Genomic DNA, 26702 nt, shown 5'->3' with positions numbered 1-26702 from the left:
TGTGCAGTACTACAGTTACTCATAAGAAATGGTCCTAGGTCTGGATAAGTAAATTAGGTGCAGTGAATAATGTATATGTTAGTAGCTGTAGACATCTGATGGTCTCCTCCACTAGAAGACTACCGAGAATTACACTGATACATTGAGAAAAGTTCCTACAGAGTTTTCCTACAACTAATTGATGTCTCATTTTTTCAGGCATTGGTACCAGGGTGGTCTATAGCACCAGAGGCTGCCCACAGGGACAGGACAAGTGTGTTCTCCGCACGGAACAGTGCGAAGGACCTGAGGATTGTGGATGTAAGTCACATAGTTACGTGGATAGGTTATCTGTTAGTATTAATCTGAAGTGAATCCTATATTCTGTAGCCAATGTTCCTTCCTAATAAATCCTGCAGTTAGAGGACACTCCTGGATCAATCCCTCTTCTCCAGTAATCTAGAGCAGATATCTAGTAATCTAATATATAAAGCTCAAGTGTGTGTATGTCCGGGATAGGCATCCCCACCGTCACAGCTACAGCCACAAAATTTGGCAAAGTCACACGTCTGGACCCCGAGAGCGTCTTAAGCTATGTTGTGAGGCGAAATTTTAACCCCGCGTGTTCCAATTCACCAAACAATTTTGCCCCTATCTACATACTGGGGAAAAAGTGTGTGTGTGTGTCAATCTCCGGCCCTCATTATGATGCTCTGCTCGGGCTATGGAAGACGATGCTGCAAGTAGTGGGTGTGGGGGAATGTGAATAGAATCATTTCATTTTTTTTTTTTACTTATGTTAGAGAAGACATGCAGAACAGTGACATTATTACTAGAAAAATATACTGGGATGGGGGACATATATTACTGTAAGGAGCCCAGAATGGGAGACATTGTACCAGGAAAGGGCCCAGGATGGATGGAGGACATTATACCAGGAAACATAAACATTATACCAGGAAGGGGCCAAGGATAAAGACTTTATATCAAGATGGTGGATATTGTTACAGAATGAGGTCCAGGATGGGGAACATTTTTACAGGAATGGGTCAGAAATGGGGACTTTATTACATGATGGGGACATTTTACATGAGAGGGCAAACAAGTATGTCCTCATAGGATCTGGAATGCTATAAAGGACCATACATCTGACAAATATGCAGGTGGGGCCCAGGTCAAAAAATTTTTACCGTAACACATAAGACATAATTTAGCAAAACTAAAATCCCATATTTTTAATTGTGTTGGTGGGTCCTACAGTCCAATGGAATATAGAATAGAGTCACAGTTTTCTGCACTGCAGATTGAGCAGAGCTCAGTTTTTCAGCTGTGTATAACCCCACCACAGCTTGTGCTTACATTGTATATTGCTGGAGGCCTAGCTGGACTAGGAGGCACAAGACCAGTTTTCCTGTAGCAATAATCGATTGCTGGTAAAACAGTGATTCTATTGAAAGAGTCCAGTAATTGACACATCGCTATAGTAAAGGTCTATGCTTCTACATTATGGTTCTCTCCGATAAGATGGGAAAAGCCTGGTGACAGATTCCCTTTATAGGACTGCTTCGATAATAATGGCATAGTGAATTACAGACAAGTTATTGGATAAATAGATAATATATATATATTCTGTCTTCTTTTTCAGTTTTTTCAGCAGATGGTATTGATACTTCAAAGATCCCTTGGACTAAAGTCATCATATGTTTTGTAGTTTTCACCATCATCTTATTCGTCCTTGGAATATTCCTTGGTGTCACCTGTAACGCCATATGTAGGTAAGTATTGTAAAGGATGATTTATATTGTACATGGGAGTCTGCAAAAAACATCTTAATTACAGATGAGATTTAATTCACAGCAAAATTATTCTTCACATATTGATTGTTCCCTATTATGCTCTGGGGTCTCCCCAGTCCCAGATGGTAATAAATGGAAGATGTAAGGAGAAAATAAAGTATATAAACAACCAAGCCCCTCTCCGGAAGCCCCCACTGCTCTCTGCCCGAAACTCCGGCCCAGTGTTGACTCTTGGTTGGGACTTGCATGGGCAGAGACCTTTCGGGGCTGCTTGTAGCCAAAGTTTCAGCCCAAAGGGAACACTTGGCCAGAGGTGCGGCATGATGGTAGTGTGGAAAGCTGGCTATCGGGCATAAAGCAGCGGAAATCGGTCGGAGAAGTGAGCTCATCTTTCTGCCAGCGCTCTACTCTTCCACAAGCTGGCGGCTGCCGCTAGCTTCCACTTTGCTTTATTCGCGTGGAGTGAATTACAAAAAATCTTTGCTCTCCAACATTCTGAGTTTTGTATGAGCAGAATTCAATTCCCCTCAAATAAATCCACTCCTGTCTAATCTTCATATTACCTTACAACCCAGTACGATCCACACATATTGATCTTTCATGTACATTAAAAATTATTGATAAATACCAAAATTTTTCTTAATTGCCAATGTTTCTACAGAATGTAAAAGACAAAATGAATGAAGAAACATATGAGTCTATATTTCATTCTGCAGAATAAAGATCTGTTACTTTGTAATTCACAATATACCTTCTATTTTACTATTTTAAAGACATCTGAAAAAGGATAAATCCAAGAGAGATGCTGAATCCCAATGTTCTACTGATGGAAATAAAGAGACTTGTGCTAAACCTATTGGTAAGTACAACCTAACCAATCTGACACTAAGGCTGGAGTCACACTGGAGAGAAATATGGACGAGTGCTATGAGAGAAAATAATCGCATAGCACTTGGACCAATTTTAATCTATGGGGCAGCTCCAAGCATCAGTTTTCTTCTTGGCTGTATTATACGTGCTGCGATTTGAATTACAGACCTCTCCATTCTTTGTAGGTGGGTAAACTTGCAAAATTGGCAGTGTGACAAATGCTTATTTTCCCCACTGTATGTAGCGCCATTAATTTCACAACTTTACTTACTGTACATTGTCATCACTGTCCCCATTGGGGCTTACAATCAAATTTTCCCATCAATATGTCTTTGGAGTGTAGGAGGAACCCCGAGAAACCCACACAAACTCCTTACAAATGTCTTTGGTGGGATTTTAACCTAATTTAAATATTCTACATTACAGGATGTAATGAGGACAAAAAAGAAATAAAATGATTTTGTTATTTTTTAGTTTTGCATCAGACATTAGTGTGATGACTGATAAAATTCTGGACAGACAGTGTGGGGAAGGGGCAGGACATCAGAGATGGTGACTGTGCTTTCAAAGAAGGATGAAAGCTGATAGAAGGGTTTGTAATGTGACACAGATAAGCACAGTTGTGCTGCCTCTGCCTCCACACTGACTCATGCAGAAGGTTAGACCAGGAGATCAGGGCTGCATCCTCACACCTCACACATTGAGAAACCTGCTCTAAGCTAGTGTGGGCCCTGTTCTTTAACTGCTATGTTGCTTTTTGCTTACGCTTTTTTTCATAGGTTGAAAAAAGACTTAGGTCTATCAAATTCAACCTTTCTCCACCAATTGTGCATTTTGTCACTTAATTAACTATAACCCGCAATGTTATGTGTATTGAGGAAATCATCTAGCCCTTGTATAAAAGCTGTTATAGTGTCTGCCATTGCTACCTCCTGTGATAGGGCATTCCACAGTCTGACTGCTCTAACTGTAAAGAACCCTTTCCTATTTAGCTGCCAGAATTGCCTTTCTTCCACCCGTAATGAGTGCGCATTGGTCCTAAGTATGATCCTTGCCAGGAATAAGTCATTTGCTAGACGATTGTATTGACCCCACATATATTTATAGATGTTAGGCTAGTTTCACTCTAGCTCCTGACATTACCGCCTATTATCGCACATGGCCGCATGTGATCTGCGCACCCTATCTTTAATATAGGGTGCGCAGACCGTGAGCTGACCGTGCGCTAGTAGGATTCTTGAGTGCGCTGTGCACTTTTGAAGGTGCGCCAAGCGCGCCAAAATGCAACATGCTGCGTTTGGCGCACACCGGCGCACCTACAAAAGTGCGCAGCGCACTCAAGAATCCTACTAGCGCACGGGCAGCGCATAGTCTGCGCACAGTCTGCGCACCCTATATTAAAGATAGGGTGCGCAGATCGCATGCGGCCATGTGCGATAATAGGCGGTGATGTCAGGAGGGGGCGCGGCAGGGGGCAGGGCTTATCAGCGGCCGTGCGAAGATGGCAAAAACGCTAGTGTGAAACTAGCCTTAATGAGATCTCATGTAAGAAGCCCAACTTTTCCACCTCTCATCATATTAGAGGCCTTTCATCCCATGTAATAATCTAGTTTCCCGCCTTTGAATCGATTCTAATTTCTGAATATCCTTTTTAAACTGTGCAGCCTAAAACTGGATCCTGTATTCTAGATGTGGCCAGCATCATAGAGAGAAAAGATGTACACTCCCCTCTAGTGAAAACTCTGTGGCATTTCCCACTCTGATTTCACTTAACTGAGAGGCAAATTTTAAAAAAACTTTTATTCCATTTTACTGCCAATATTACATCATGTGTCCAGTACAACAAGAAAAATTTGTGGTGAATAGTCTTCTATAAAGAGAACCTGTCGCCAAGAAAATACAGCAGAGGAAGCGGAGTAGATTGATATATAGTTTTGTGAGGAAAGATTCAGTAAAACCCATTTTTTAATCTGTTTAAGGCTAGGTTCACACTTGCATATGGAGGATCTGCGGCCGTCTGCGGACTTCCTCCGTGAAGCTCCGCCCATGGCCACACCTCCTCTGGTCAGCTACGCCTACGTCCGCATACTTCTGCATGCGGCCTGTGTACTCTATCTTTAACATTTGGTACGCAGGTCGTGCGGATGAAGGCGGATGCCTCCGCATGTGAAGTTTTGACGATGCGGCGCCCGCATAAAATTCCAACATGATGCGTTTGATGTGGGTCGCCGCATCGTCAAAACGATGCATACGGAGGTATCCGCCTACATCCGCATGACCTGCGTACCCAATGTTAAAGATAGGGTACGCAGGCTGCATGCAGAAGTATGCGGACGTAGGCGGAGCTGACCGGAGGAGGTGCGACCATGGGTGGAGATTCACAGAGGAAGTCCGCAGACAGCCGCAAATCCTCCATACACAAATGTGAACCTAGCCTAAGACATTGGGGTTTTCTGTTTTTGCGTTTCTGCTTTTTCTCCTCTTCTATCCAGAGCTGTCATTTTTTTATTTTTTGGCCAATATGGCCATGTGAGGGCTTCTTTTGTGTGGGACAAGTTGTCCTTTTGATCAACAACATTGGTTTTACCATATGGTGTACTGTAAAACAGGGCAATAATTAAAAAGTGCAATTCCACAAATTTTTTTTTTACCATGTTCACTAAATGCTAAAACTGACCTATCAATCTACTCATCCCCCTGATCTATAATATGATGTCTGCAGATTGGACTGTGTTTTCATGGTGACAGTTTCCCTTTAAGTCATTTCCTAGTGTACTAGGGGTGTCCAATTCCAGGCTGACTGTAGAGTAGGATCAATGTCCTTTTCATGATCAAATAGTCTCACTAACAGTGTATTTTACAGAACAACAAGAGGACGAAGAACATATTCCACCTCCTCCGCCTGTTTCAGGAATTACACCTCAAGCTTATGATTTTATGACGGAACGTATAACCCGTCTCAGCCAAATGCAACAGTAAGTTCTTAAGACTTAAATATATATATACAGTTTGTTATGTTCTGGCATTAATAGGCAGTGAGATAACTAATTAGAAATTGATCACTCAAGAACTAAATGTTGATAGCAATATTTTTATTTGTGCAAGCTAAAGCTTCAGACTGGGAGCCAAAACAGGTCTTTGTAAGGAGTTTAGCTGGTACCAGCAACATGTGGTTTCCATGCTAGTTCTGTTAGTTTCTAAAATCCATTTCCTTTCAGTAAGAGACTAATCAATAAACTAGTAGTCAATCTATAAGAGGATAGCCTGTATGGCTAGCATCAGTTCACTACGTGTAAAGAGTAGTGCTGTAACATAATGTAAGAAGCCTCTTCAGAGAGGCAGAGGACATGAACAGTAGTACCACGTGCCACCTACTTGAAGTAGCAATAATAAAAGTCAATATCAACTCTTTAAAGAACCACATAACTTAGGATATGAAGCCAAAGCAGAAATTCACATTGCAGATATTTGTTTTGGGGTGTTTGCTTCTAATCAGTATAAAGCAGGAGATCTGATTTTCCTGCATGAGAGACGTCTGACATGGAGTTTAAGGCTTTAGGTTTCTTCTTGTAGACAATTCTTCCCTGGGAATTTGAGAGTTCTTGTCCTCTTCCTCTCTGAAGAGGCTATTTACTCATTCAAATTCCCCGAGAAGCATTGCATGGCTTTTAAGTCTCCCTATGCCAACTTGTTGATCTCCACAAGCTATATATTCTGGAAATAATGAATGACATATAAACTTTTCCAGCTGCCTTGCTCATTATAATCTGTCTCCATATCCATACAGTCATCTTTACTGTTTTGCTAATGTGACATTTATATTGCAGGTAAGGCAGAGCGGGGTCTCGCTGTGAACCCACAATGAACATGGGATCCAGCTGGAGACAACATTTCATCAGCAAAAAGAGGCAGATTCCGGGCTCGGTCTCTGTTCTCCACCACTGGATATGACACTACTGGATATGACATTACTGGATAATCCACAGCTAGACGCACTCACTGAAGAAGTGAGTTTCCTACTGCACAATGAGGCAGATTCCGGGCTCGGTCTCTGTTCTCCACCACTGGATATGACACTACTGGATATGACACTACTGGATAATCCGCAGCTAGACGCACTCACTGAACAAATGAGTTTCCTACTGCACAATGAGGCAGATTCCGGGCTCGGTCTCTGTTCTCCACCACTGAATAAGACATTACTGGACATTCCGCAGCTAGATGCACTCACTAAACAAGGGAGTTTTCTACTGCACAATGAGGAGATTCCAGACTCGGTCTCTGTTCTCCACCACTGGATATGACATTACTGGACATTCAGCAGCTAGACATACTCACTGAGCAAGTGAGTTTTCTACTGCACAAGGAGGCAGATTCCAGACTCGGTCTCTGTTCTCCACCACTCAATATGACATTACTGGACATTTCACAGCTAGACGCACTCACTAAACAAGTGAGTTTCCTACTGCAAAATGAGGCAGATTCCAGACTCGGTCTCTGTTCTCCACCACAGGATATGATATTACTGGACATTTTTGCAGCTACGCGAACTCACTGAACAAGCGAGATTCCCACTGCATGAGGCAGATTCTACGCTTGGTCTGTTCTCATCAATGAATGCCCAAAGCCTAAGGGAATGGCAGTCCTTCAGACATGGTTTCCTAGAGGTTTCCCTGACTTGGGGTTTTTCCTCTCCTGAGTGCTGAAGGTTGAGTTTTTGCGAGTCACGGGTCCCTTGTCATCATCATCAGGGACACATTTTAAATATATTGCCCTGGCTTCTATGAGAACTTTTACATTGAACACCTTGAATAAAATTAATAAAGAAGTCAGTGAATAATATATAGCAGTGTATTTGAGCCTCTATGGATCTTTATAACACAGCAGAATATACCTATGCAATGTGACGAGGGGTAATTTCATATAGTCATTGCACACATGGCTCCGTCCGTATAAGATTCTTTTGTTACAAAGATGTAAATTGGGGTACATCTGTGTTGTGTTAAAAAAAGATAATTAAAGAAGATTTAAAAGTGGCATACAAAATGTAGATTATCTAGGTGGCATTATATACTTTAATGTTGCTAGTACATAAGTTGCACAGTATTCAAACAGTAACCGTCATTTTAATTTTAATTTTGTTAATCAATAGTACACATGAAAATGCAATATATCTTATCAGAGAAATGTACATCTCCCCCTGGACTGATCTTTCAATCTCAGTTCAATCAAAATTCTATCAAATGTGTAATCAGCTGTAAATGGGGGGCAAATGGAAGATTGGAAGATGCATTCAGTGAACATTGCACAGCACCTGCAAGCAAATGTCGCCATCTGCTGGTTGCACTGGATAGGCAGGAACTGAAGGATGGAAAGTGTGTTACCTAGAGGGAATAATTTGAGGGGGACACCGGGTCAAGTGACATCTATGGCACAGTTGCTAAATATAAAAGGCCGGCACGGCGAAGCACAAGTCAGGGCAAAAGAACAGGCTCGTAGACGACATTTTGCTCATTGTACCTCAGAGCAGTCTGATCATGGGGATGTCTCGACTATGTAGTTCAATCACTGAAGACCGACTTCTTAGGTAAAGCATCGAAGACAGACTTCGTAGATCAAGCCATAAAAGTCAGATGTTGATCGCCGATCAGAGAAAAACTCCTGTCATTCCTAAAAGAAGACCCTGAGTCGTTACTTCCAGTTTAGAAGTCCAGAATTATAGTGGTCACTGGGGAGCGCAGGGAAGCAGCAACAGGATGTTTTGAATTAGTAGTCCAATGCAGCTCCAGCCGTAGACCTCCAATGGAGGATGATAAGCTAGGACGATGTGAGTAAATGGTCAGAGGAGCGCCAGGAATAAGAAGAGAGCAGTAGTTTCTTTAGCCCACAACTGCCACCTGATGAAGATGGGTTACGGTCCAAACGTGTTGTGGGCTAAAGAAACTACTGCTCTCTTCCCTTATTCCTGACGCTCCTCTGACCGTTTTCTCACTTCGTCCTAGTTACTTCCAGTGTAGACATATGGTGCAGGGTGTGAGCAGGGGTCATGCTTAAAGGAAGAAAGATGGCCAGTTCGAGGAGTGCGCTGTGTACAAAGTAACTCACATATTTAGGCCAAAAGTGTAGGTGTTATTAGATTAGCAGGAGACTGCAAGAGGAGTTCCGCCTATTTTTACTCCATAGTCTGAGAGCTTGTGGAACGTGAGTTTTTTTTACAACTAATCACTGGGGTTTGTGCTGTGTGGTAGCCATTGTTGCTGTGTTGTTGTGCTTGTCGGGTGTTGTGGCCTGAAGTCATGGGGACTCAGCCTCGCAGCATGGGTGCTGTGAGACACCAGGTTGCCCGCCGTGCTGGTGTATCGTCGCTGCGATGGTGGTTTGAACAACATGCTGCACCTTTTAGGCTAGGGACCCACTGAGAGGTTCACCGTGACATGGTAGTGGGTTTCCTAAAGTCTAATCAGAATGTTAAACTTAGAACCTCATGCTCAGTTTTGTAAATCTTTGCCTAGCGGAATTAAATCAACGTATGATTTTTGAATGTGTGGTCTATGTCTTTTTTCGTACAGTTTTGGCACTCACATATTTAGTACTTGTGGCCTAGCATTAAATATTGGTGATCCCTATCCGTTAGGGCCAGTGTAGCGTTCAGAGGTGCTTAAAGAGAATAAAACGGTGACATGGCTAGTATTGAGTGTGGCGCACGTTAACCCCTTCATGACATGCTGCAGGAGCCATGTACAGTGTGCACGGAAAGTATTCAGACCACGTTAAAAAAATTTTTAACTGTTTGTTTCATTGCTGCCATTTGGTAAATTCAAAAAAGTTCATTTTAATGTATACTTTGCAACCAATCTTATATTCACTAAAGGGTTGAAACAAAAGCGCAATAGGGTCTTATCAACCCCTGAAGAAGAAGCGTTATGCTTCGAAACGAGTAGGGATTAAAGGGTTAACTTTTTTAACCTTGTGTGGTTATTGAATCTGTCTGGCAGCGCACTTAAAGTCCAAGAATTTATTCCTTATTGAATTGCAAACAATCTTGACAGAAAAAAAAATAAATGTAGAATTTTTTGCAAATTTATTAAAAAAGAAAAAGCAAAATATCACATAGTCATAAGTATTCAGACCCCTTGCTCAGACACTTATATTTAAGTCGCACGCTGTCCATTTCCTTGTGATCTTCTTTGAGACGGTTCTACTCCTTCACTGGAGTCCAGCTGTGTTTAATTAAACTGATAGGACTTGGATTTGTTAAGGTGCACACCTGTCTATATAGGACCTCACAGTGCATGTGAAAACAAATGAGAATCATGAGGTCAAAGGAACTGGCCATGGAGCTCAGAGACAGAATTGTAGAAAGGCACAGATCTGGCCAAGGTTACAAAAGAACTTCTGCAGTACTCAAGGTCCCTAAGAGCACAGTGGCCTCCATAATCCTTAAATAGAAGAAGTTTGGGACCACCAGAAGTCTTCCTAGACCTGGCCGTCCAGCCAGAATTTTTGTGTTTTTTCTTCGTATTATTGCATTCTGTGCAAGCCGGGGTGTGGCCTCCCTCTGCTGAGCTGGAAATTGTATATAAGGCTTTCCCAGACTGGTGTTTCACTGGTTGGGCCCAATCCTTTTGTCTGCCCTTATTCACACACTGACGTCAACTTTGACACATGGTAAGGTTTTTAATATTAGACAGTGTAGGACTGTCCCGACCAGAGTTACCTTGTCATGGTGGGATGGCTTTTATGCTATTTTGATCAAAAACAGTATTACTACAAACTCTGTTATTTAAAAGCACTTTTGCTTTTTATTTACTTAACTTTACTTATAATTATCCTCCATCCCATAGTCCCGTGCCCATATACCCATCATACATATCCACGATCCCATAGGCCCATGCCCATATACACATCATACATATCCTTCACCCCAGTCGAGTGCCCATATACCCATCACACATCCTCCACCCCATAGTCCCGTGCCCATATACCCATCACACATCCTCCATCCCATAGTCCCATGCCCATATACCCATCACACATCCTCCATCCCATAGTCCCGTTCCCATATACCCATCATACATATTCGCCATCCTATAGTAGAGTGCCCATATACCCATCATACATATCCACCATCCCATAGTCCGGTGCCCATATACCCGTCATACATATCCTCCATCCCATAGTCCAGTGCCCATATACCCATCACACATCCTCCATCCCATAGTCAACCATTATGACATCATAATGAGCGGCGGGACTTGCAACCTATGATGACATCAGCGTCACCATGGCAACCATTATGACATCATAATGACGGGCGGGGCTTGATACACACACACTTTTTCCCCATTATGTAGATAGAAGCAAAATTGTTTGGTGAATTGGAACGCGCGGGGTTAAAATTTCGCCTCACAACATAGCCTAGGACACTCTCGGGGTCCAGACGTGTGACTGTGCCAAATTTTTTGGCTGTAGCTGCGACGGTGTGGATGCCAATCCCGGACATACACACATACATAAATACACACACTTGAGCTTTATATATTAGACTAGCTGAAGAGCCCGGCACTGCCCGGGCATAGTAACTAACTGTGGTTAGTTATTACAAATTATAATTATCCTCCATCCCATAGTCCCGTGCCCATATACCCATCATACATATCCACTATCCCATAGACCCGTGCCCATATACCCATCATATATATCCTCCATCCCATAGTCCCAGCCCATTTACCCATCATACATATTCGCCATCCCATAGTCGAGTGCCCATATACCCATCACACATCCTTCATGTCATAGTCCCATGCCCATATACCCATCATACATATCCTCCATACCATAGTCCCGTGCCCATATACCCATCATACATATCCTCCATCCCATAGTCCAGTGCCCATATACCCATACACATCCTCCATCCCATAGTCCCGTGCCCATAGACCCGTCACACATATCCTCCATCCCATTGTCCAGTGCCCATATACCCATCACACAGTTGGGACGCCCTCACACCCAGGGCTGTGGGGTACTCGGTACCGAGCCCGGTGGATCTCAATTGAAGTTGTCACGGTAGCTGTGACCCGGCCTGTGGCCCTGGGAGCCCATTGTAAATGTTCAGTGTGAATGAATAAGTCGTGACGCCACCTGTGGTGTTCGGCAATGTAGATGTTAGGCCGACGCTGCAGACAGATCCTCTGGAACAGATGGTGTGGTGCAGCAGTGATGGTATAGCCCTCCACAGGCAGGGCTGTAGTCCCAGGGTAGAGTAGATATGGTGAGTGGTGACACTTAGATGGTGTAGTGTCAGGCACAGGGGAGGTAGCAGTGCCGGGCAGGTTAACGCAGGAACAAGTGGAGGACACCAGGGCATGTAGTTCCAAAGCTTTACTCACAGTCTGTCGTACAAACAGGTGCCTGCTTCTGTGCCGTGTCCTCCGGGTCTGGGACTCAGTCAACCTCCAGGCCAGATGGAATACTCCATTCCAACACTCCGCCAACTTGTGCCTTCAGATGAAGTACTCCTAGTACTGAGTTACACTGGAGTTCCTCCTGTCTGATGTTCCTATGAACTCTACTTGTACGGCAGACAGCTGTAGCCTGCTTCGGGGACTCCTTGCTACTAAGTCCCGGCTCACTATCCAGTTGCTGTTGTGCCCCCAAGTCTTGTGTGGGAATAAAGTGGTCACTACTTCTATTCCTCCGGTGTCTGCTGCAGGACCATTAGTATCCGTACAACCTCGGGGACCGGGCCCCGGCCTTGCGCTTAGAACTTCTAGGAAGGGTTCTCTTCTCACCCACGTCCTCTGTTCTCTTTTACTCCTCACGTTCCATACTAATCCTTTCTTTCTATGGAGAGTCAAGCTTTCAGTCTACGTTGCTCTCTCTTTCTCGTGCCAGCAGACCCAGATCACTGGGATTTTCTGCAGCACTTCCATCCATCTATCCCTCTCTCTAGGGATCTTCTCTCTCCAACCAACTATTGACTCCTCACTTAAACTCTTCCTGCTCCTTGAAATGTAATCTAACTCCACCCACCTCCCAGCATGTTTCATGTTCCAAGCAGGGAGCCACCAATGGGTGCTTTGCTATACTCCAAGCAGGGAGCTGCCGAAGGTGCTTTGCTACACTACTTTGTGGTGTAGGGTGCAGGTGTTGGAGCGTGGTCTGGAGTCTCCACCTTTCCTCGATGGTGGGATACCACACCTCAGGAGGAGGTGCAGTACCTCTGTGGCGACTGAGCCTCAGGGGCACCACAACCCCCCCGATAAACACAGCACATCCGCGGGCTGCAAGGCAAACCAAGTTGACAAACAAGGGAACATACTAAGCATTGCAAAAAATTTTTGTAACAGTTCTTATCTAATCTCAATGTGTGAGGCACTCATTCTTGAACATTGCAAATAATTCTTACTTAGCTGTCTAAAGTCTTAATTCAAAAGTGCAAGTTTCATCATCAACATATTTCTTCATCTTTCCTTTTTCACATTTTCTTACTTTTCTGTCATTAGCTTAAAGTGATAACCGCTGATACCTGGTTCATCACCTACATTTACCAAATCTTCATTCTTTATTCAAATCTCTCATCTTTTTATTAAAACATTCCTACATCTTATATAAAAGATATCATAAGACACATTATCAAATACTTCACATTAAAATTTCCAATAATTCTTGTAAGTGCGGGACACCACTCCCAGCCGGGATCTCTTGCAGTGTCCTTTGATTGGAGTCATGCTCCAGATGAGGTAGACCTTATCTTCGCAAAGTGTCTATGTAAAACCAAGAGAGGGCACGTAAAGAGGTGCAACTATTTACAAACACAGTTTTGGATCATTCAGCGTCCATGATCTCCACAGTTCCAAATGAAGAAACGCTGCCAATCAAACTGGGCAACAAAAGTGCAACAGAAAAACATGATGAACAAAATTAGAAAAAGGCACAACGGTGCAAATACCTTCCTGGGCAACAAAGTTAGTACTTTTGCAGGTTCTGGCTAGTTGTCCCCTCCTGGGGTACTGGAAGCTGTTGACTTGGGCTGCTGCTTCCAGTGAAGAACTTCTTGACAATCTCTTCCTGCTGGTTTCTCCTGTGATGAAGTGGTGGTGACACCTGGGGGTACATATATCTTCTTTCCTGTATAGGTTGCCAGTAGCTCTTCAGGTATCCGCCATATATTCATGGCATACCACCCTCTCAACCCCTCATGCCGGATGAAAGTCACGTACTCCCCTGGCTGTAGGCCTCTAGCAGGGTGCCCCTTCCTCAGGTGCGACTCCACATCTCGCCGATTAAAGAAGAGGTCACTAATTTTTTTGGGGTCTGCAATGAACCCGAAACCTCTCTCGTGGTTCATGTTTAAAACTTGCTCCCATCCAGCTGCATCCCGGGGGACCATAATGACCAGCACGGACCTTCTCCTTCCGGTCCAGATCAGAACCCAACACAGTCAGTCTCCGCTGTTCCCTCTCCCTCTGCTCCGTTGCCAGCTGGCAGAGGGTCTGCTGACAATAGGACTCTGTCTCCTCTTCCTCCTCCCGGGACCTGCTTTTACCTATGGTGGGCAAGGGTGCCGCCGCCGGGGGTTCGGATGTCTCCCCCCAGGGTTCAGTGTCCCGATCCCAGACAAGGTCCAGCACGACCTGTCCTGACGCTGCCACGGGCATACAACCCAGGGCTTTCCCAGGTGCAGGGGCAGCAGACATACCTGGGACCTCCTGGCGGTGTCCCAGTTCAGGCTTGAGATGGTGGGCAGCCGCAGGGATAACCACCGGAATGGCTGGTCCGGGTGCTGGCGGTGGTGGAGCAGATGGCGACTCCGGGTCCGCAGGGGCCTCCGGTGGGACCTGCGCAGCCGCGTCAGGTCCAGGCGGGAGCACGGCCTCCGCTCCCGGGGTCTCCGGTGACTCCTCCAGACAGGCCGCGACCAGCCGTAAGGATAGCGTGGAGGTGTATACTTGCACTGTCTGAGGACAGTCCGGTTCAGCGGTGACAGATACCACTGGTGAAGGTATTGGGTCCAGAGGTGCCGGTGGTGTAGGCCCTTCCTGGACGTGCTGCCTGCTCAACTTCCGTAAGGCCTCCTGCCTCTGTTGCAGACGGCACGTCAGCTGGGTTATTTCGTCTTCCAGCTGTTGGCGGTTCATCCTGAAGACGGGGCCGGAGCCTTCAGCCATGGTGCCAGGGAGATCCGACTCAACCTCCGCGCGCTCTACAGGCCTCCTCCCTTCTCCTTCCAAGATGGCATTCTGGCATTCTTCTTCCTGTCTGATCTCTTTTCCCGCCACTGGCCTTCGCCCCTCCTTCTGAGGGCGGCGACTTTTTCATACTCCTCCATACCAAGCCAGTACACGAACCCCTCAGGGGGTGGGCCATGTTGCAGTTGCATAGAAGTTCAGACAGGGGAGGCCCAGAACAGTTTGCGGTCTTTTCTTACGACCACCCATGTTGTCACGCCCTTCTTCACGGCACCAGCGGCCATTTTTAGCGTTCATTTTACAGTCTATCAAATAGGGTCTTCGGCACATTTCTACAAACTTTTAAGTTCAATAAATCGTAGGCACAGAGAACCCGATGACATCGGGTCTCGTCATCCTGTTCGTGACGCCAAGTTGGGACGCCCTCACACCCAGGGCTGTGGGGTACTCGGTACCGGGCCCGGTGGATCTCAATGGAAGTTGTCACGGTAGCTGTGACCAAGCCCGTGGTCCTGGACGCCCATTGTAAATGTTCAGTGTGAATGAATAAGTCGTGACGCCACCTGTGGTGTTCGGCAATGTAGATGTTAGGCCGACGCTGCAGACAGATCCTCTGGGACAGATGGTGTGGTGCAGCAGTGATGGTATAGCCCTCCACAGGCAGGGCTGTAGTCCCAGGGCAGAGTAGATATGGTGACACTTAGATGGTGTAATGTCAGTTGCAGGGGAGGTAGCAGTGCCAGGCAGGTTAACGCAGGAATAAGTGGAGGACACCAGGGCATATAGTTCCAAAGCTTTACTCACAGTCTGTCGTAGAAACAGGTGCCTGCTTCTGTGCCGTGTCCTCCGGGTCTGGGACTCAGTCAACCTCCAGGCCAGATGGAATACTCCCTTCTAGCACTCCGCCAACTTGTGCCTTTCTGAACGTCTCCTCTTTTAGCGCCTTTAGATGAAGTACTCCTAGTACTGAGTTTCACTGGATTTCCTCCTGTCTGATGTTCCTATGAACTCTACTTGTATGGCAGACAGCTGTAGCCTGCTTCGGGGACTCCTTGCTACTAAGTCCCGGCTCACTATCCAGTTGCTGTTGTGCCCCCAAGTCTTGTGTGGGAATAAAGTGGTCACTACTTCTATTCCTCCAGTGTCTGCTGCAGGACCATTAGTATCCGTACAACCTCGGGGAACGGGCCCCAGCCTTGCGCTTAGAACTTCTGGGAAGGGTTCTCTTCTCACCCACGTCCTCTGTTCTCTTTTACTACTCACGTTCCATACTAATCCTTTCTTTCTATGGAGAGTCAAGCTTTCAGCCTATGTTGCTCTCTCTTTCTCTCTTTCCCGTGCCAGCAGACCCAGATCACTGGGATCTTCTGCAGCACTTCCATCCATCTATCCCTCTCTAGGGATCTTCTTCTCTCTCCAACCAACTACTGATTCCTCATTTAAACTCTTCCCGCTGCTTGAAATGTAATCTAACTCCACCCACCTCCAAGCACGTTTCATGTTCCAAGCAGGGAGCCACCAATGGGTGCTTTGCTATACTCCAAGCAGGGAGCTGCCGAAGGTGCTTTGCTACACTACTTTGTGGTGTGGGGTGCAGGTGTTGGAGCGTGGTCTGGAGTCTCCACCTTACCTGGATGGTGGGATACCACACCTCAGGAGGAGGTGCAGTACCTGTGTCGCGACTGAGCCTCAGGGGTGCCACACATCCTCCATCCCATAGTCAACCATTATGACATCATAATGAGCGGCGGGGCTTGCAACCTATGATGACATCAGCATCGCCATGTCAACCATTATGACATCATAATGAGGGGCGGGGCTTGACACACACACACTTTTTTCCCCATTATGTAGATAGGAGCAAAATTGTTTGGTGAATTGGAACACGCGGGGTTAAAATTTTGCTTCACAACATAGCTTAGGACGCTCTCGGGGTCCAGACGTGTGACTGTGCCAAATTTTGTGGCTGTAGCTGCGACGGTGCGGATGCCAATCCCGGACATATACACACACACATACACACATACACACATACACACATACACACATACACACACACATTGAGCTTTATATATTAGATTACAACAGGGTTTTTGCTCATTTTTTCTCTTGTAGGTTTTATGGCTAATATGAACATGCGATTATGTGCTGCATGTGTACCAACTCAAATCAAGCTCAATATTTGTGTTTTTTCTTTATGGCAGAGTGGCCCGACGGAAGCCTCTCAGTGAAAGACATATGAAAACCCACATAGAGTTACCCACATAAAAAACCCACATACCTAGAGTAGAGCGAAACGGGTCGAACAATTTCAAAAGTCGCCGACTTTTGGCAAAGTCGGGTTTCATGAAACGAAACCCGACCCTAGGATGAGGTCGGCCACGAGGTCGGCGACTTACGCGCCAAAGTCGCGTTTCAAAAGTTTGTTTAGCGCTCTTTTTCAGCCAATCAGGATCCACGGACACTGTGGGCAACGTGATGACATAGGCAGGGGTCACCATCTTTCAGAAGGGCATGCAAGTGATTGGCTTGCTTTGGTGGGCGTCACAGGGGGTATAAAAGGGCGTGCACGCCGACCGCCATCTTACTTCTGCCGATCTTAGCATAGGGAGAGGTTGCTGATTCTGTAGGGAGAGCGTTAGGCAGGGAAGAAGACAAAAAAACTGCTTCTGCTGCTAGCGATTTTGCCTGTACAACAGACCAGTCACTGTGTGTGCAGTGCAAGGGGAGGCTATATTGTGGTGGATCAGCGGTGTTGGTTGTTAGGCTGCCTTCTAAGGCTTCCTGACAGCTGCATTGCTGTTTCCCCACTGCTCTACAAACTGCTTTTTTAAAAGCAATCCCAATTTTTTTTTTTGTCCTGCTAAGGTACTGAGCGTGCATTTATTCACACCATACAGCGGTGTACGCTCCTCACACAGTACCGTGTAACGGCTGTTATCACAGCCACAGTGAAACTATCTGTGTATCACTGTGGAAGGATAAGTGGAGGACTTGTTCCGTTCTTACAGACCTACACTCTAGGGAGATTCCTATTCTGCCCAATTCTACAATTCACTTTTTTCACACCTGTGCCATCGAGCCTGTGACATAGCTCTGTGATATTCAGTGGGCCTCACACAATCCAAGTGTCCAGTGTCCACAAGTGTCTGCAGAAATTCAAAATCTCCCTTATCCTGTAGTCACTTTTTTCACACCTGTGCCATCGAGCCTGTGACATAGCACTGTGATATTCAGTGGGCCTCACACAATCCAAAAGTGTCCAGTGTCCACAAGTGTCTGCAGAAATTCAAAATCTCCCTTATCCTGTAGTCACTTTTTTCACACCTGTGCCATCGAGCCTGTGACATAGCGCTGTGATATTCAGTGGGCCTCACACAATCCAAAAGTGTCCAGTGTCCACAAGTGTCTGCAGAAATTCAAAATCTCCCTTATCCTGTAGTCACTTTTTTCACACCTGTGCCATCGAGCCTGTGACATAGCGCTCTGATATTCAGTGGGCCTCACACAATCCAAAAGTGTCCAGTGTCCACAAGTGTCTGCAGAAATTCAAAATCTCCCTTATCCTGTAGTCACTTTTTTCACACCTGTGCCATCGAGCCTGTGACATACCGCTGTGATATTCAGTGGGCCTCACACAATCCAAGTGTCCAGTGTCCACAAGTGTCTGCAGAAATTCAAAATCTCCCTTATCCTGTAGTCACTTTTTTCACACCTGTGCCATCGAGCCTGTGACATAGCGCTGTGATATTCAGTGGGCCTCACACAATCCAAGTGTCCAGTGTCCACAAGTGTCTGCAGAAATTCAAAATCTCCCTTATCCTGTAGTCACTTTTTTCACACCTGTGCCATCGAGCCTGTGACATAGCGCTGTGATATTCAGTGGGCCTCACACAATCCAAAAGTGTCCAGTGTCCACAAGTGTCTGCAGAAATTCAAAATCTCCCTTATCCTGTAGTCACTTTTTTCACACCTGTGCCATCGAGCCTGTGACATAGCGCTGTGATATTCAGTGGGCCTCACACAATCCAAGTGTCCAGTGTCCACAAGTGTCTGCAGAAAATCTAAATCTCCCCTGTCCTATAGACACCTTGTACCTTGTTTTACATTACTATACAGTTTGTTGGATTTTGTCTACATTTCTACCAAAAATGAGGAAGGCTGGTGGAAGAGGCCGTGGAATTGGGCGGGGGTTGGCAGCTGGTAATGATGGTGTTGGTGGTGGATCTGATGGTAGTGGCAAAAGCAAAATAGGACCGAATGCAGGAGGTGTTAAGCCTGCGTCATCGTCTGGCTCCATAAGGCTTCGAAGGTTTAGTTTTCTAGGAGTTGGCAAACCGCTTTTAATGCCAGAGCATCAGGAAAAAGTTTTGTCTTACATTGCTGACTTAGCCTCCAGCTCTATCGCCTCCTCTTCTGAAGTTGTAAAAAGTAAAAGCACTGAGTCGTCATTGGAGGCTCATGTTCATGAACCACACCTTTCCTTGTGTCCTTCACCCCAACCAAGATTGAAGGATGACGCAGGCCATACTACTGATTACTCCATGGAGCTGTTTTCACATACCATGCCTGGATTATCAAATGAAATGGTGAATTACCCAGGCCAAGATGAATCTGACATGGAGTGCACTGATGCACAGCCGCTGATAGATGATTCTGCTGGTACATTCACTCAGAGCACTACATTGTCCTCGCAGTGTACAGAGCCAGATTCTGACCCTGATGAGACTCAGGTGCCCCTTCCCGCACACTATACCATCATACACGGTGACACAGAGGAAGGTGCACATGACATTGAAGAGGAGGTGATGGATGACCCAGTTGTTGACCCAGATTGGCATCCATTGGGGGAAGAGGGTGCTGCTTCCAATAGCTCAGATGAGGAGCATCCACAGCAGACATCGACATCGCAACAGCTGTTATCTGGCAGGCCCGGAGCACTCCAAAGACAGGTTCCAAAAATCAAAAGAGTTGCTGGACAGCTTGTCCAGAGGGTCAAAACATCACAGCGTGCTAGGCCGCAAAATGTCTGCCAAAGTAGGAAGAGTGCAGTGTGGCACTTTTTTGAACAAAATCCTCATGATCAGGCCAAGGTTATCTGTAAGAAGTGCGCAAAGACCTTTAGCCGAGGGAAAAATCTGAAAAATTTGAATACCAGTTGCATGCTTAGACATTTAACCAGCATGCACTTGCAAGCGTGGACACAACACCAAACCTCAAGTGCCACATGTGCAACTGATCACAAAGAAGGTAGTCAGCAACGCTACATTGTTTCCCCCACTGTAAGCCCACCGGTTAGCACAGCAGCAAATGTTGAGGTGTCGTTGCAAGGCCACAGCAGTCAGGGAATCCCACTGTTATATCAACGAAATACTGAATCTAGGCCATCAGAAAGAACACCAACTCCATCACCATCATCTACCCTCTCTCAGTCCGCCCTGTCCACCGCTACTTCTACCATATGCAGCTCTCAAGTCCAGCTCACCCTCCCAGACACTATGAGTAGGTCAAGAAAGTACTCAGTCTCTCATCCGCGTACACTGGGTTTGAACGCCCACATTGCCAAACTAATCTCGTTTGAGATGATGCCCTATCGGTTGGTGGAAAGCGCAGCTTTCCGCGAACTCATGGCCTATGCAGTACCACGCTATGACCTACCCAGTCGCCACTTCTTCTCTCGCAAAGCCATCCCAGCCCTCCACCATCATGTGAAAGACCGCATTGTCCATGCACTCAAGCAGTCAGTGAGTGGAAAGGTGCACCTCACAACTGATGCATGGTCCAGTCGGCATGGCCAGGGCCGTTACGTGTCCATCACTGCGCACTGGGGTAATGTGGTGGATGCAGGGTCCACAGGGGACAGCGGTGGTGGGACAGTGCTGCCTAGCCCACGGTATAGGAAACAGTTGGCTGTAGGCGTTCCACCCTCCTCCTCCTCCTCCTCCTCCTCCAGAAGCGAAAGCTCGTCCACAGAGCGCAGTCGTATGAGCACTCCATCTGCAGCTGCCACTGTTGCACACGAGGTGTCCCCCTATCGAGCAGCTAGTGGAAAGCGTCAGAAGGCTGTGTTGCAGATGATGTGTTTGGGCGACAGACACACCGCCGAGGTGCTGGCCGAGTACTTGAAGCGACAAACTGAGTCATGGCTGGGCAGTGTACATCTTGAGGCAGGCAAGGTAGTTAGTGATAACGGCCGTAATTTTGTGGCAGCCATAGCCCTTTCAAAACTCAGCCACATACCTTGCTTGGCTCACACCTTGAACCTGGTGGTGCAGTGCTTCCTCAAAAATTATCTGGAGTTAACAGCCCTGCTCCATAAGGTGCAAAGACTGTGCGCGCACATCCGCCGGTCGCCTGTACACTCCGTTCGTATGCAGAAGCTGCAGCGATTGCTCCACCTTCCCAACCACCACCTCATTATCGACATTGCAACAAGGTGGAACTCCACCCTGCACATGGTGGAGCGGCTGTGCGAGCAGAGGCAGGCCATAATGCATTTGTGGGAGGATACACGGCCAGGCACTTTGAGAGCAGACATGGAGTTGACAGGTGTGCAGTGGTCGAAGCTAAAAGACCTCTGTAAAGTCCTTCAGTGTTTGAGGAATGCACACGGTTGGTAAGCGCAGACGACGCCATCCTAAGCATGAGCATACCACTTATGCGTCTGCTCATGCAAACTTTGACGCACCTTAAGGAGCAGGCGTCTGCAGCCAATGTTGACGAGGAGGAAGAGGTGGAGGGAATCCTTGATGACATTCAGTCATTGTCTGCTCAGGGACCTCTCCTGGACGAGTTGGAGGAAGAAGAGGAGTAGGAGGATGATGATGGGGATGATTACTTAGGGGAGGAGGATGCATCTCGTGGGGCAAGTGAAAATGTTGGCGTAGCAAGGTCTGGTACAGGGTTTGTGCGTGACTGGAGGGATGTGGATTTGCTAGAAAGTGCTCCTCCAACCAGCACTCGCAGTGCATCATTGACACCGGGAACATTGGCCCACATGTCAGATTATGCCTTGCGGATCCTAAAAAGCGACCCCCGCATTGCCAAAATGATGAACGATGACGACTACTGGTTGGCCAGCATCCTGGATCCACGCTATAAAGGCAAATTACAAAACATCATGCCACAGGAGAACCTTGACCTAATATTGGCTAACAAACAAGCAACTCTGGTAAATCGGTTGCTTGAGGCATTCCCAGCACACAGCAGCGGTGATGGTTCTCACACGAGCCGTACGGGCCGGGGGCAGCTTGGCAGAGGTGTTCATGGTGCACACAGCAGAAGTGGCGTTGGAGACAGCGGTTTCATGACAATGTTGTGGACTGATTTTTCAAGTACCGCTCACACAACTGGTAATACAGCATCGATGGAAAGTGACAGGAGACAGCAGTTGTCAACTATGGTTACAAACTACTTTTCCTCCCATATCGATGTTCTCCCACACAGGTCATTCCCCTTTGACTATTGGGCCGCTAAACTGGACACCTGGCCTGAATTGGCACAATATGCCTTACAGGAGCTCGCTTGCCCAGCTGCAAGTGTGCTATCGGAAAGAGTCTTCAGTGCAGCTGGATCAATCCTGACAGAAAAAAGGACCCGTCTGTCAACCCAAAATGTGGATGATCTAACCTTCATTAAAATGAACCATACATGGGTTTCCAAGGATTTTGTCCCACCTTCCCCTGATGACACATAGGGTAACAGAAAAATGGCTTGCTTTGGTCCACCTCTTCCTGGGACTTGACCTATTTCGCCTTTTGCATCAGCTGAATGTCCAACATCAACATATGCCACTTTGTAAAACTCCCTAACTGTGCTGCCTCCCCCCCCATGGCCGGGGTCACCACCTAGCGCACGACACCGTGCGAGTGCCGTTGCCCTGGACAGGTGGGTAGGCCGACTCTTGGGCGCGGGCACTGGTACAGGGTCCTTCATAGTGCAATCAAGTGTCTCTGACGGTGGTGGTGCACACCCGCCGTCAGACACACCGCCGTACTATGAGGGGCCCAGTGCCAGTACCGACGCCCACGAGTGGGCCCCCCTTGCTTGGGCAGGGCCCCAGCATTTTCAATCTTTACCTCTCCCTGCTCCTCCGCTGTGTAGTCTGGGCCGTCAAATCCATACTGTGCCTGACACCGTCTGAGCCTGCCTCCTGATGTATAGACATATCTTTTGAATGTGTACGCTATCCATACATGTTATCCGGGGATACGGTACCCTTTCTCACCTTTGTGCAATCACGTGCAAGCCATACTGGGCCTAACACCATCTGAGCCTGCCTCCTGATGTATAGACATATCTTTTGAATGTGTACGCTATCCATACATGTTATCCGGGGATACGGTACCCTTTCTCACCTTTGTGCAATCACGTGCAAGCCATACTGGGCCTAACACCGTCTGAGCCTGCCTCCTGATGTATAGACATATCTTTTGAATGTGTACGCTATCCATACATGTTATCCGGGGATACTGTACCCTTTCTCACCTTTGTGCAATCACGTGTAATCCATACTGGGCCTGAGAACGGCTGGCAAGCTGTTAAGCAAGCTACAGCACCTGTGGTTTGCACACGTAAGTTTTTCATTTTTTCAGGAATGTCGGTTAGGCCTAATTCCAGAACTGCGGTTGACCTGCACTTACTGGGAAATCATCGTTCGCGAGTAATAATTGTAATCAGTGATCCCCATCACTAACGTTGTTCAGCGGGTTATCTGCACCTGTAAGCGACAAACGCTGGCCTTTTCAGTGTAGCGCACATGCAGCCACGGACATGTAAGGGCATGACACACCAGTTATTGGCCAATCTCATGTGCCAGAGCCTCACGTGTCCCTCTAGTAAGCCAGACTCGGACCGCGGGGCATGACGGAGTCTCGTTCGTTAACGGAATTAAGCTTGCAATGTGTGCATCTGTAGCTGGCATGGTTGAGGTTGCCCGTGTTGAGTCAAATTACGCCGTAGGCTCCACTCCTGGTGGTGCCCTTCTGGACATTCCTTTAAGGTTCAGCTTTGCAACCATACTGCCCACGTAAAACAAACACTTTGCCTTCATGAACGCTGTTTGGAGGGTCATGACTCATGGGAATAACGCCGCCCAATCAGTTAACCTGCTAGAGAGATCCTTCGTTGCTCCCAAGCATGACATCACACTCCCTAGGAGGAAGGTAATGCCACTGTGGCGACCGTACTCCTGGGGGCGACACAAGTGCAATGATGCCCAGCCACTGCTCGATGAATCTGCTGGTACATTGACCCAGACCACTACATTCCCCTCGCACGCTACCCGGCCTGAATCTGACCCTGATGAAACTCAGGTTACCCTTCCCATATACAGTTCCATCTTACACGGTGACAAAGAGGAAGCTGCAGATGAAAGTGCAGGTTCGGCCCACCCGCCATCAGACACACCACCGTACTATCATGGGCCCTGTGCCAGAGCCGTCGCCAACGAGTGGGCCCCCCCTGCTTGCTCAGGATCACAGCACTTGCAAGGTTGAAATACTGTGCAGTGAGATGGAAGATGGGGACGATGAGGAGTCCAGACTAGTACAGAGATTCCCTAGCGAGGAGACTTATTTCATTGTTTTCAATGTTGGGACAGCAATTTTTGGGGAGCACTATACTCTGGAGAATGATAGATGGGGCCCACCATACACTGGAACATTCCAAAGGTGGACATCAGACACTGGAGCAGCATTTACAGGGCCCATTATACACTAGAGCATTAGAAATGGGGCCCATTATGTTTGGAGCATTATTTGGGCCCATAAGACAGTGGAGCTTCATCCATGGGGACAAACATATACTGTAGCATTATGTGGAGCTCATCATATACTGTTTCAAACATTATATGGGACCAATGATTCTGTATGGAGAAATAGATGGGCCTCGTCATGAGATGTAAAAAGTGTAGTATTTTTCATTGTACTATACCGCTATTTCTCTGCCGTATCGGAGCATGATGAGTTGTGGTATGTGTTAAAGGGGCGCTCTTTCGCCCAGGGCACATGAAAACCTGGAGCCAGCCCTACCCCCCCACAACTTTAGCCAAATAACCCCCATTTTTCAGTGCGTAACTTGTATTATGAAGTTAATTAAGGTTGACCAGCTTAAGTAAGAAGAATTGATGCTTTTGGCATTCAAATGAGCACTGTAGGTGTGTTTCCTGTCCTCCTCTCACTGCCGACTTTTATTCCCCATTGACTTACATTGGGTTTCGTGTTTCGGGACGACCCCGACTTTTCCCTATAATCGGCCGATCTTGCTCGACCCGACTTTTGGAAAAGTCTGGTTTCACGAAACTCGACCATAAAAAAACAAAAGTCGCTCAACTCTACACATACCCACATAAAAACCGACATAAAAACACATGAAGGACTCCCAGACTATGAGACATAAGATTCTCTGGTCTGATGAGACGAAGATAGACCATTTTGGTGATAATTCTATGCGGCATGTGTGGAGAAAACCAGCCACATGAATGCGGCCAAGTACAGAGATATCCTGGATGAAAACCTCTTCCAGATGCTCTGGACCTCAGACTTGGCCAAAGGTTCACCTTTCAACAAGACAATGACCCTAAGCACACAGCTAAAATAACAAAGGAGTGGCTTCAGAACAACTCTGTGACCATACTTGACTGGCCCAGCCAGAGCCCTGACCTAATCCCAATTGAGCATCTCTGGAGAGACCTGAAAATGGCTGTCCACCAACGTTCACCATCCAACCTGATGGAACTGGAGTGGATCTGCAAGGAAGAATGGCTGAGGATCCCCAAATCCAGGTGTGAAAAACTTGTTGCATCATTCTGAAGAAGACTCATGGCTAGTGTTGAGCATTCCGATACCGCAAGTATCGGGTATCGGCCGATACTTGCTGTATCGGAATTCCGATACCGACTTCCGATATTTTTTCAATATCGGAATTCGGCATCGGAATCGGAAGTTCCAAGTTGATTGACAGACTGACGTCATCATGATGCGCGGTGTGTGCGCATCATGATGCGCCGTCATTTCGGGCCTTCCGGGGGTCTCTGCCGGCCTGCCGGGGGGCTGTGCCGGCCTGCCGGGGGGCTGTGTGGACTGCCCGGGGTCTGTACCGGCCTGCCGGGGGGCTGTGCACCCTGTGGGGGTCTGTACCGGCCTGCCGGGGGGCTGTGCCGGCCTGCCGGTGGTCTGTGCACCCTGTGGGGGTCTGTACCGGCCTGCCGGGGGGCTGTGCCGGCCTGCCGGGGGGCTGTGCTGATGTTCGGGGGTCTGTGCAAGCATCGTCCGATGGGACTACAAGTCCCATCGGGCGATGCCTGCTACCATGACAGTGATTGACACATTAGCCAATGATGGGACAGTAGTAGTCCCATCATCCGGCTAATGTGTTAAATGTTAAAAAAAAAAAAAAAAAAAAAATACTACATACATACTACATGCATGCTACATACATACTACATGCTACATACATACTACATATATACTACATACATACTACATGCATGCTACATACATACTACATGCTACATACATACTACATATATACTACATACATGCTACATACATACTGCATGCTACATACATACTACATACATACTACATGCATACTACATACATACTACATGCATGCTACATACATACTACATGCATGCTACATACATACTACATGCATGCTACATACATACTACATGCTACATGCATGCTACATACTACATATATACTACATGCATACTACATACATACCACATACATGCTACATACATGCTACATACATGCTACATACATGCTACATACATGCTACATACATGCTACATACTACATACATACATGCTACATACATACTACATGCCACATGCATACCACATACATACTACATA

General features: G+C 46.8%; 1 protein-coding gene across 1 annotated transcript in view; it reads right to left on the bottom strand.

Moving 5' to 3' along the window:
• Window positions 1–1615: 1615 nt before the first annotated feature.
• The window catches only part of LOC141056874 (spermatogenesis-associated protein 7-like), a 279202-nt gene continuing 254115 nt past the window's right edge, over window positions 1616–26702 (bottom strand). Inside the window, exon 9 of the mRNA XM_073553325.1 lies at window positions 1616–1736. Coding sequence (XP_073409426.1) covers window positions 1733–1736 — 4 coding nt within the window. The 3' untranslated portion in view covers window positions 1616–1732. The remainder of the gene's footprint in view (window positions 1737–26702) is intronic.

This window comes from Dendrobates tinctorius, unplaced genomic scaffold, assembly GCF_039654945.1.
Source record: "Dendrobates tinctorius isolate UK_male_01 unplaced genomic scaffold, ASM3965494v1 ptg000201l, whole genome shotgun sequence".
NCBI lineage: Eukaryota > Metazoa > Chordata > Amphibia > Anura > Dendrobatidae > Dendrobates > Dendrobates tinctorius.
This window is presented reverse-complemented; position numbering and strand designations above follow the sequence as displayed.